Raw genomic sequence first — 12,559 nt, forward strand, 5'->3', positions numbered from 1 at the left:
ACCGTATTCTTTCCATATCTTTCTCAAAATCTGTTCTCAGTTTCTTTATTTAGATGAATAGTCAAATGATTCATTTTCATGAGTTTTACCAGTTTCAAGTTGAAACATTCTTTGTTTGTTGGTGTCCATTGGAATTAAACGGACAGACTTTGGGAATATTTATTTTGAATTTGGGATTTTTGTTGTACATAGAGAAGTAAATATAAAAGTCATAATACAGTAACTTCCACACAGCTTTTTATATTAAAGATTGTGAAGGATAATTCTTTCTGTATTTAAAAACATAGACTATTTACCTTACATTTTAAGTTGAATTGGTTTTTAGATTCATACACATAATAAATTTTAATTTGTGCACATTAAAATTTATTCCCAAGTACACTCTATTTTTTACATGATGCACATATATGTTTTTTAATTTTTTTTCTGTTTTGAGATATAGTTGATATATAACATTATATTAGTTTAAAATAGACTGCACATAATTTAATTTATGTGTTTATTGAGAAGTGACTATCACAAGAAGTTTAGTTAGCATCTATCACCTCACATAGTTAGAATTTCTTTTCTTGTAATGAAAACTTTTAAGATCTCTCCTCTTAGCAACTTGCAAATACACAATACAGTATTGTTAATACAGTGTCTATTTTTAATCTTTTCAAGTAATAGATTTTAAATGCTTTATATTTCTGATAAAATGAATGTGACTACACAGTTCCAATAGGTATAAAAATAGAGCCATGAGAAAAGTATTATAAAGGTATTTGTATTTTCTCGTGTTTAGCATTCATTTCCTTTTGCATTTCAGAGCTCTTGGAATTAAACAGAACATCAGTCTTTCATAGCCCTTTTGGATTTCTTGATCTCCATACAATGCTGCTGGATGAATATCAAGAGAGACTCTTTGTGGGAGGCAAGGATCTTGTGTATTCACTCAGTTTGGAACAAATCAGCAATGGCTATAGAGAGGTATGGAAATATCAGACTGTATTTCAGGTGGGAAGGAAAGGGGCTGAGATATATCTTCTTGCATAGGTGTTATTTGGATTATTTTTTTAAATATCTGAAGGATATTTTTATTGAAAGAAATAAAATAGTCATTAAAATAAAATCATCTTGAGAAAAGTTTATAAATCATCAAAAATATATAACATTGAACTTTCATCCCATCACTAAACTCTGTATTCTCAGAAAACTTCATATTGGTGCATTTGACATTCTTCTTTTGTGATGGCCCTTGTCACCACACCCTGAGACCTGAATTTGGAACATGATGATTTACCAGCAGTCCTTCTCAGCAATATTACTCCCCATATCCCAGCCCAAAAGAATATGGATATGTGATCTCAATATACCTTACTCATGTAGTTCAGTTGGTAATATCACTAATTCAGGTGGACGCTCCTTAAACCTGGTGGATTGAAGTATAATATTAAAATAAGCAAGTGCCCAACATTTTCAAGAAAAGATTAACTATGATAAGAAAGATAGTTCTATAGTCTGTGATTACACAGAGTTGAATTGAGCTAAATTTTTTTCAGGCCCCTATCAACCTTACATAAAACATGCAGAAATATTTAGACCATAGTATTTTGGGGCATAAATTTATTTATTATGCAATATATTTTCTTTATAATTTACTTTTTTATTTTTATGTTTATTAAAATGATCAATGTCTATATTTTTAAGTCGATTAAAAAAACTTATGATGAAAAGCAGCATACCTTTATTTCTGCCAGTTCCTAACCCCTGAAGGAAATCACTTAAAACTTTTGTTTGTTTCTTGGGGTACTTACCTCCATATTCCTAAGTAAAGTTTGTGTACTCTGCTTTCTTAGTGTCGAAGATTTTACACACTATCTGTTTGACTTTCTATTAGAGAAGATGAGCTTTTTTTCTTGTAGTGCCTGCAACTAGGCTTTATTACTCTGCACCATTTCAATAGTACTCCTCATTCATCAGTCCCCCAACTCAATATAGCTATACCACAAATATAGTTAAATAATAATTTACATTATTATAATTAGAAAAAATAGTTCATTGGGTTTACTTTTTGCATTTTTGTATTTTTTCTGAGATTAACTAATATCCCATGGTTTCATTTGTTTAGATTTTTATATTACTTCCACTAATTTTTGACCAAACTATCAGTTTTTTATACTGCTCTCAATATAGTAAAATGAATCAGTTTCCATTGATTCCAAGGTTTTGGATTTTAAATTAGAAATATCTTTATAGGTTCTCTTTTCAACCTGGAGTTTAACTGTGCTATCATCCTGGAAATCCCCTCGCTCTCCAGCTTATATAGAACCCATGTCTTCTTCTTTATGGGTTTAGTCTGATGTTTACTGAAACACACTTTTTACTAGCTTTTGAGGGAGGGTTCAAAGTAAAATTTTGAGTTTTGTATGTTTGAAAATAATATTATTTAAACTTCACACATAATTGATAGATAGATATAAAATTCTAAAAGAAATATAATTTTCTTCAGAATTTTGAGAATATTGCTTCATTCTTTTTAAACTTTCAGTACAGCCACTAAGAAGTCTGATGCCTTTCTACAGCCTGTTTCCTGCTATTCTACCCTCTAATGCTGACACCATGCGTGCATCTCTATATTTTAAAATTTTCTCAAATTTCTCTTAGATTTGATCATTTTTCATTCATTATGCTGGGATGAAAATGGATATTCTACAGGGACTCAATGGCTTTCAGCTCTAGAAAATCTTTATTGCTTCTCTGTTATTTTTTCTTCTTTCCATTTTCTTCTTGACTCTCTAATATTTCTGTAACTCAGTTTTTTTTTTCAATTTTATGCCTCTATTATCATATAGACTTTGAGCCATTTCTCCTGATTTCACCCATATCTACCCCTCTCTTCATTCTCAGAGGGACCCTGGGTTTCCAACTCCTGAGCGTTTTTGCAGTTCCTTTAATAAGAATCAACTTGCTTATTGGCTCCCTGCTTACCTTGCAGGCATTTAGATATCAGTTTTTCTAGAGTGCAAAGCCAGTCAACAATTGTCTATATGTTGTAGAACTTCCAAAATGTTGCTGCTATTTCTTTTGCATATCCACTCAAATTTTACTTATACTTTTTGGTTTATGTCCTTTTTACTATCATCTTAGTAGTTTCAGGATGAAATGGAAGCACATATTGTGTTATACACACACAGACACATACAAATCTCTGAGATCATCAATGACCTCTTTCTTCCAGTCAAATTCAATGCATTTTTCTCTCCTTCCTTGGATGGTCTATTCCCCACTAACCATGGTGTTTACCATGGGGCTCTGCTTTTTCTTTCAGATTATCTACACTCTCCACTCTTCTATGAAGGAATATATAAGATAGGGATCACAAGTATGGGGAACATAGAAACATCTCTGCTATGGACTGAATTGAATCCTCCCAAATTCGTGTGTTTTAAGACAGCCTTAACCCCCAGTACCTCAGAATATGACTGTATTTAGAGATAGGGCTTTAAAAAAGGTGATTAAGTTAAAATGAGGCCATTAAAGTAGGTGGTAATACAATCTGATGGGCGCCCTTATAAAGAGAGAGTGTTCTGACACACAAAGAGACATCAGGGATGCTCACTCATGGAGAAAATACCATGTGAGGACATAGTTAGGAGGCAGCTTTCTGCAAGTCAAGGAGAGACGCCTTAGAAAAAGCCAATCCTGCCAACACCTTGATCTTGGACTTTTAGCCTTCAGAACAAAATATATTTCTGTTGCTTAAGTCACCTAGTCTGCAATATTTATTACGGCAGCTCTAGCAAACTAATATAGTCCACATGTTAAAATTATGAGTATGTGAATATTAAAAGATCCTTCAAGGGATCTGAAACCCTGATGATTGAGAATCTGCTTTAAGGAAGTAGATCTTAAATAGTTGTCCTTGGATCAGGATCATGTATCTCTCACAGAATGGGTCCTTGGAATCCATATTTATAACAAGATGACTCGCTGTACACAAAATCTCTTAATTTTTCTCAGCCGTTTGTTTTCTATGTGGAACTAAAACCAAGAGATAGCAGCTTTCCACTCTAATGTGATTCTGCTTTAGAGTAGGAGAAATTGAATCGCCCAGTTATTCTCCTTTATCATTTTGGCTTAATTGTACCTTCAGGCCTTTGATGCTGGAAAAACTGTTTTTTTTTATCAAGAAAATGACCCATGAAGACTATATAAGAGTAAGACACCTGGAAGGTAATGAGGTTTTATTAATTGCATCTTAGGGAGCTAAATAAAATAGTATGTGGCCATTGAAGCCTTAGGGTGTCATCTAGCAAGGATGTCAAGGAAAGTAGCCATATAAATTATTTAATTGAATAACTTTCCTGCACGTAAAGGTAAATCCTCATTGGTGGAGACTGAAGTGTATCCAGTTTGGTAGACCTCTTCAAGAAATATAACTAATTCAAACTTACATAAATTTCAAAATTTCTAAGCCCCCTTCCAGGACCATGAAAGAATAGGTTTCAGGAAGGAGTCCTGAGGCTTAAGCTTCGGGACTATAAAATGAACTATAATATCTTTATAATGTAAAGAGGATGATACATATATACATATCTGTCATAGCACAATTTGAATATAGCTAGAATAAAGATCCAAATAAAATACTAAGAGAGTATACAAAAGCTGAGAGTTGGGGTTACCTGGAGACATATAATTTACATTGGACTTTAAATGACAGTTGGAATTTTGATTCGCACAGATTGGTAGTGGGAGTAGAGTGAGAGGGAAGAAGGACGAATATTTTAGAACAGTTTGAAATAATACTGATATCCATAGCTGAAGTAAACAGGTGAGGTGAGGGCATGTTGGTGGGAACAAGGTACAGAGTGACTATTAAAAACTAAAATATGATTGAGACCAGATCCTGAAGAATATTGACTGCTATGCTATTGAAACTAATCATGTAGGCAATGCAGGAACTAGTGGGAAATTCTCAAAAAGTGCATAACATAATTATAATTTAGTGTGATTGCTTTAGCAGCAGCATGTCAGATAAATGGAAGGAAGAGGAGAACAGAGTAATAAAACCAGTAAGTAGCAGTTAGAATTGAAAACCTGGTCTATTTATTTTAGTAGCCTATGCTCTTTCCACTACATCATATCATTGAAAACCAGATAACTGCTTTCATGTGAACTTCATGCCTCCCAAATTGATCTTCAGTGTACCATTAGTCCTCCCTTTTGTTATGAGTTGTTTTTTTTTTTTTTTTTCCTCTTGGTTCTTATTCCCTCTGCATGACTACACATTACCCTAGTAATGGTTAACAAACTAGTGGAACAGTTAGTTGTTGGTGAATGGTAGAGAAAATACACTGAACAGTAGAAGCAGTTGTATCCCCTTGTTTATTTATGGCAAAGGTAGAGAGCCCAGGAGGTTTCAGTATTCAACCACAGATAAGAGAGTAGAATGTCTGTGTTCCATCTGTATAACCCTTTGCAATCTGTGCAATCTTAGAATTACTAAGGCTGCCTAAAAATAAAAAATAAAAAATAAATCAAAACTATTAACTAGTTTGAAGTATCAAATTTTATTATTCCATGAAGAAATCAAAAATTGATGTCTGTTTATTTAAACTATATTTTATGGGACTTCATAGACTATTTCATATTTAATAATAAACATTTTTCTAACAAACTTTTACCATACTTTTTCTATTTCTATATTTCGGCTTTCTTCTCCTAAATTGTTCTTACCACTATTGTTTTAAGCTAAAATTACAGTATTTAATTTGGATATCTGTAGATATAACTGTTAAATAATTTGTTTATAAAAATATTTATACTTTCTCATTTATTCAATTTCATTGCATCAAAAGTAAAAAAATCTTGTATTTTAGAATTTAATTTTTTATTGAGTGGGAGAAAGGTATTAAACTATAATTTTCACATAAATGACAGATGCAATTTCACATTAATGATAGCAATCGAGTAAACGTCATCCACTAAAAAGGGCATGTGTCAGGCCAATAATATATGTGTAGTTATAATATAGTCCTAATTCAAATGCTTTGGAGTATAAACATTTCATGTACAAATCTTGTCTGTAGTCCAAAAAATTAAAATTCTGGCATATAATCTACTTGAATAATGATAGTCATTATAATTAAGCATAAAAACATACACACTCAGAAGGATAATGCGTGTCAAGTTAAAGACTACCATTTATAAACCATTAGGACTCTTAATATGTTGTATTCAAAATATGTTTTCTTAATTTTAATAGTATTTATAGGGTATACAATTAAAATATACATTAATGGACATTTATGTACTGTACATATATGTAAAATGTATAAAGGAAAACTAAAATATAAACAGATATTTTTATTGTAATAATAGAATTAAGAAGGGAATATTAGATGAAGTTGCAATAGTGTCTTATTTACTTAAATATATTCCATTAAGATTTATAATAACCGAATAATTTTTATTTTTTAATAAAAAAGGCAATAATTTTTTTTAGACAGATTATTTCTTCTTTGTTCATATTTTTCTGCTTCCTAAATCTCTAAATATCTTCTAACTATCAGTTGTTAAATTCTTATTTCTGGTATAATTATGAGACTCAGTTGTTACATCCTTATTTCTGGTATAATTATGAGACTCAATAGGGAGTTCAGAAAAAAATTACTTTGTAATTGAATTTTTATTTTATTTTTCTCCTTTGAGATATACAAGAATAGTAAATGGCCTGTTAATGTGCATTGAAACAATTAAATTATATTGTAGGAGTAATCTGATGAAATGATGTGTATTTAACCTTTTGCTTTTTGTACCTTTTTGAGTGCGGAGAATTTGGAAATATCATTACACCCTGTTGTTTAACTGCCTTTATAAATGTTTTGTGCAGAACAAATAGCTTAATTTTATGGGTTTTGTTGATATTAAACTCTGGAGCAGAACCAAAAGACTTTCTGGCTGCCAAAACAAATGAAGAAAATCATTTCCCTTACTATCTTGGCAGAACATTTATACATTATGGCTTTAAAATATCTTTCCATTTCCAGTGAGGCCTTTGTCATTTTTTTCCACCTGAATGAGCATTTGAATACAATCCTGAGCCTGTTAAATTTTGTTTTAAACAAAACACAACAACAACAAAAAAACTTGAATGAACCTATAATTACATTGTTCCTTTGGAAAATTCCAATGTGTTGGACTTTACAGTGGTGTGTGTTCTATCTCTCCTTTCCATCTATCCAAAGTGATCTGGTTAAGATCCTTTCTCTGCTCCCAGAAATCCTACCAGTATTTCAAAGTCTAGATTATTGCTAAAATCCTACAGGATTTCCTTCCTGATTAAACTGGAAATTACTTATCCCATTCATTTTACACTGATTATAGCATGTTCATGTCAGTGAATCTTATCTCTCAAACTTTACTGTAAGTTTCTTTATTAAATTGACTTTTCAAAGAATGTGATAAAGGTATGTTGATTGATAGAAGTTAATCATTAGTCACTGAATAATCAGTGACCATAATTAAGGCATTGCGCCAGGTAGGTATTGGTATGGATACAAAAATAAGTCACTGCCTTGCTCTCTATAACTTTTAGTCTAATAAGAGAGCTAAAGTTAAGTACATAAATCACTGTAGTCCTAGATAGAGAAAGTAAGAAAAACAATATAGAGGATCAAAGGAGGGAGAGATACTATCTGTTGAAAACGTTATCAGGAAAGGTTCTGTTGTGAAACACTTTGAAAGATGTGCCTAAAATAATGATTTCCTTATTCCTAGTGCAGTTGCCATTTTTAGGTGTCTTGCTAGAAACAACTATTTCTGACAATCCTAGAAAAAGCCATTTATTTCTTCACCATCCCATTATATATTATCTTTTGTTTGTGTCAAGGACTGTGAAGCATTGGAGATTTTATCTCATTTTCAAGAAAAGTTAGCTTATCATAATTTCATAGATGCTGGCAGAAGACATGAAACTCCTGAGTTAGAGACAAAGGACTCTATTAATCACAGCACAGCATGCAGCATGAGCTTCATGTTTCCCCCTCAAGTCCAATAGGGTGCGAGGCATAGCAGCCTAGATAGACACTGCACACCCAGTGAATATATGTTATACTAATTAACCAACCTCAAGCTTAGAAAACTCCCAATTTTATAAGGGGTCTGCTAGCAAACCTATCCAATTTTTGCCCAGAGGGAGACATTATCTTTATTAGCTTGTACATTAAATGGATCTTCCATTTGCCCTGGACAAGGATTCTATCTCTATCTTTCAAGACTGTTCGAAAGGCAGTGTGGAAAAAAAGCTATCACTTGCTGTGTAGAAATGCTATAAAGAATTGCTCCCAAACTATATTTAAATAATCCTAGAAATAGTCATTAGACAGCAGTGATTTAGGAGAATATAGTAGAATATGTTAAGGTTGTTTTTTTACCTGGATATTATTTCATCATTGAAAATCTGAACTTGATATGTTTTTCGAAAGAATTGGTTAAGTTATCTAATACTTTGAAATTATAGAAATACAGTTTAAAGAAGTCATTATTTTACATAATGATGAAAAATGAGTAAGAAGGGATGCTAATATTCTAAGAAGAAAGAGCCTTGCATCTCAAGTTAAAAGTGTTAAGAATTCAAAGCATTATTCTGAATTGCAGATGAGATATTCTCTAATTTATTCATATAATAATTGAATTAGTCATGAAAATTTTTCATCATTGATTATGCTAAAATGAATTTCTGTTTTCTTTATGTTCTCACACACATGCACACACACACACCTTCTAACATATACTTTTGAATAATTTATGCATCCACAGTAAAATTATAATTCCAAAACCAATTGAACCCTAAGTTAGAATAGATTTTAGAAATCATCTGAGAAAATCTCTCTCGATGCAAGCATTTTTTCCAAAATAATGAATCAGTGTGCATTAGTGTATAGTGATGAATATAGCTGTATTCCAAAATAATACATTAGTAAAGTTTATAAATCCTACAGCTTCACTTCCAGGAACCTTTATAATGGTATTAGTGACTCTCCAAAGGCTGATGCAGAGCTGAACCTGAACCTGATATTATTGTATTTATGTGATATCTTTTCCGAATCATATATAATCCACTGACAGATTCACTGCTACAATCAAGAACATTAATGCTAGAATTTTATGTGTGTGCTTTTGGCTCTTTGGTTGGTTTTCTTTTATATCCCTACATTTTTCCTTTATCTTTTGTGTGTGTGTGTGTGTGTGCTGCAAAAGAAAAAGAAAAAAAAAATCTCCTAAGTTTTTATTTAAAAGTCTGTAATTTGCACTATGAAAGCAAAAGAACACCTATGTTGAATATTGTTGGTAAGAAGTTGGGGGGGGAAGCATTACACTAATAAGAACATCAAAAGTAATATTACATGCCTATAAATCAAACCATAGAGTGTTATTCTCATGATAATAAATATAATCATATAAGCATCATCATAATAAAATTCTATTGTCACCAGTTTTATGAATTCCCAATATTTTTTATGTATCAGGGATTGGATTTGCCTACATAATGTATGAGGTAAATGACAAGCCTCTTCTACTTCTAGAATGTAAGTACCTAACCTGATATTTTATGGGGTACAGCTTTAAATATAAAGCTTAAATCCTGATCATATATGGGGTTCAAATAAATATATCAGATTTCAAAAATTAAAATGCCCACAAGGGCCAGTTGGGTAAAAGAAAAGTCTGAGGCAAACAGAGAATGTCTGTCCCATTAAAAGAATACTTCAAACTTTCAGCTCTACACAGGAATGCAAACCTGTTGATTGTCTTCTGATTTTTCTAGAAAAAAAACAGAAATGTGGATTTTTATGCAAAATTTCTCATTTTTTAATATTGGGCACTAATTAAAAATAATTAAATAGTGTACTCACTAAATAAAAAATACCTTCAATCAACAACATCTAATATGTAGCTTAATAACCACAATGTCCTTCCAGGCTTGCAGAACACAGGATGGGATGGTGGTAGGTAGAGAGAGGGAAGACATCCAGGAGAAGTGATAAGGATCTTCAGGGAACAAACAAATTACCATGAAAAAAGAATCTGGCACACTGGCCCGGCCTAGCAATAGAGTCTCCTGATAGTAAAGGTTGTATTCACGGACTCTTTTCAATCTAGGCCCTGAAGACTCTCAAATATCCTAAGGAGGAAAAGACTATTTTTAGAAAAAATATCTTGAGAGGCCAGGATACTCTACTAGGAAATTTATATTCCTTCACTATATTGTTGACTTAAGAATGGAAGGCAATTGCCTACAAAACGAAAAGTAACTAAAGAAATATTGATGTAGCCTGGCTCAAAGCAGCCATGAAGGTAGGAGAGGAAGACAGAACATCTTAGGATTTCTATGGACCAGTGCATATGAATTCAAGATGCAGGCCTTTGGAAGCAATGAAGAAAAACTAAAAAGTGTTCTGGTGAGAGTCAATATCCCTCAAAATAGAATCTATCATTACCTGACAGAGCCCATGAAGATGATAAATTAGCCAGAGAAGGTGCTCAATGGAATTCCAGAGAGATATAAGAAAGAGGCCAATTGAGATTTTTCAGTCTACTTGGGGATGGCGATTGATTCAGCAGATATATGGATAAAGTATTAACTAGTAGACGTAAGGTCTTGAAGCATAGGAAACCATTTGGGAACTTACCAGTTGCTACAATTACTCAAATGGATCACATTCCTTGGTTCTCATCCATAGATCTACTCTGCATTGTGGAGTTAGACAGAGAAATATGCAGTTTTTTAAAGAAGTTCCCAAATAATACTACTTCTTTGATAAAGTTGTAATAAGAATTAAATTAAAGTGAGTCTAAAGTTCTTGGTAGAAAATTTAGAAAGCTGGTAATGCCAAGTGTCAGTGAAGATTGCTGGCAGAGAATAAACATATCACCATTCTGGAGAGCAATCTGGCACCGCATTAACATTAAATATGTGCTTACTCTAAGACTCAGTGATTCTGCTCTTGATCGTACATGCCAGTGATATTCTTATACAGATCCCAAAGGATGTGTACAAAGAAGCATCATTTGATGTGGTGGAGATTTGGTGGCAGTCTGGGTGTCCATCACTGAGAGAGTAGATAAGAAAATGTAGGGGTGGGATCTATAGATTACATATTGCAAAACAATTCATAAAACAGACTATATGTATACATAGAACTATGTATAAGAACCTTAAAAACCCAGTTTTTAATGAAAAATATAAGGAAGACTTTACATAAATTTAAAAATAACATTTACATAAATTTGAATATGTACACAAAAGCAATAATATACACTTTATAAGACTATATGCAAACAAATAATAAGTGCCAGTAACAGTTTACAATGATTTCCCCTTGGAGGGATGCAAATAGAACATAGAGGAGGGTAAGGCAGGAAATAAAATAAGAAAGGAACCTTTCAAGATCAATGATAATAATGAGCCATGAACTGAGTAGTATGACAAACTCAAACCTCTGCACATGAGTTTGTCAAGCAAAAGAAAGGAAAACTAAATTATGGTTCTTACCATACTGTCTGGTACATAGTACAATTAATCCTATAGTTCAAGCAAAAAGAACAGAAGCAGTCTGAGAAAAAAAAAAAAGATAGAAAAAGTTTATTTCTTTAAAAAGACACACTTCACAGTCATAAATTTGTGGCATCAGATAACAAGTACTTAATGATTTCTGCCTGTGACCCCAGCAAAGTACTAGGTATAATTAGAGATTAAAAAAATAAATAAATAAATATCTGATATAGACTCCCTCTTCAAGAAAGAAATCAAAAAACTTGAAATATAATGAAAAATTTCTAAAATGCAATGGGAAACTGGTAGAGTTAATGTTTCAAAAAACAAAGACAATCATATAAAGACCATCACAGAGTGTATTATTAGGTGATACTTTATAAATAAGCACTTTAAAGAGTCATTAATGCTTTAATCCTTTCATGCAGTAAATGTTACTGAGTTCAGCACACACCAAGTTCTGTGCTAAGTGGTAAAAAACGCAAAGGGAACTCAAGGAAATGCCTGACTTAAGGGGGCAGACAGGTTCAGGAGACAGACTGGAATGCGGAGGTTATATAAGACAGCTTAAACACAAAGAGAGGCTGGTTAAGGTTTGGGCAGCCTCGGAAGGGCTGAGACATGATGTGAGCCTTCCAAAAGATTTTTTAAAAAATCAGGTTTAGCATGAAGTGAAAACTCAAAGATAAGTGTCTTAATTGTGCAAATAATAATGTAAAGAAGATAAAGTCTTGTTTTATCCTTTCAGAAAAGAGAATAAAATGAAAATGTATTGAACTGCAGAAAAAATGTAATGGTCTCCGGTGTGGCTTATTTTTATGTGCAGTTGAATAATAATGCATTATATTTTATTTCAGATACACTGGCCTAGTACAGCACTAAAAATAGAAGAATGCATAATGAAAGGAAAAGATGCGGTAAGTATTATTCATTGTAAATTACACCAATCATCAATTATGTCTCTCGTCGATCACAAAAGACTGAATTCCTAACCTTTTATTTGCTTTAAAAAACATATAT

General features: G+C 32.3%; 1 protein-coding gene across 1 annotated transcript in view; it reads left to right on the forward strand.

Moving 5' to 3' along the window:
- SEMA3E (semaphorin 3E) overlaps positions 1-12,559 on the forward strand; it is a 240,583-nt gene that overhangs the window by 135,397 nt on the left and 92,627 nt on the right. The window contains exons 2-3 of the mRNA XM_023532583.1: positions 809-969; positions 12,397-12,456. Of these exons, the coding sequence (XP_023388351.1) occupies positions 809-969; positions 12,397-12,456 (221 nt within the window). The remainder of the gene's footprint in view (positions 1-808; positions 970-12,396; positions 12,457-12,559) is intronic.

The sequence above is a fragment of the Pteropus vampyrus genome, unplaced genomic scaffold, assembly GCF_000151845.1.
Source record: "Pteropus vampyrus isolate Shadow unplaced genomic scaffold, Pvam_2.0 Scaffold4, whole genome shotgun sequence".
In the NCBI taxonomy this organism is placed as follows: domain Eukaryota; kingdom Metazoa; phylum Chordata; class Mammalia; order Chiroptera; family Pteropodidae; genus Pteropus; species Pteropus vampyrus.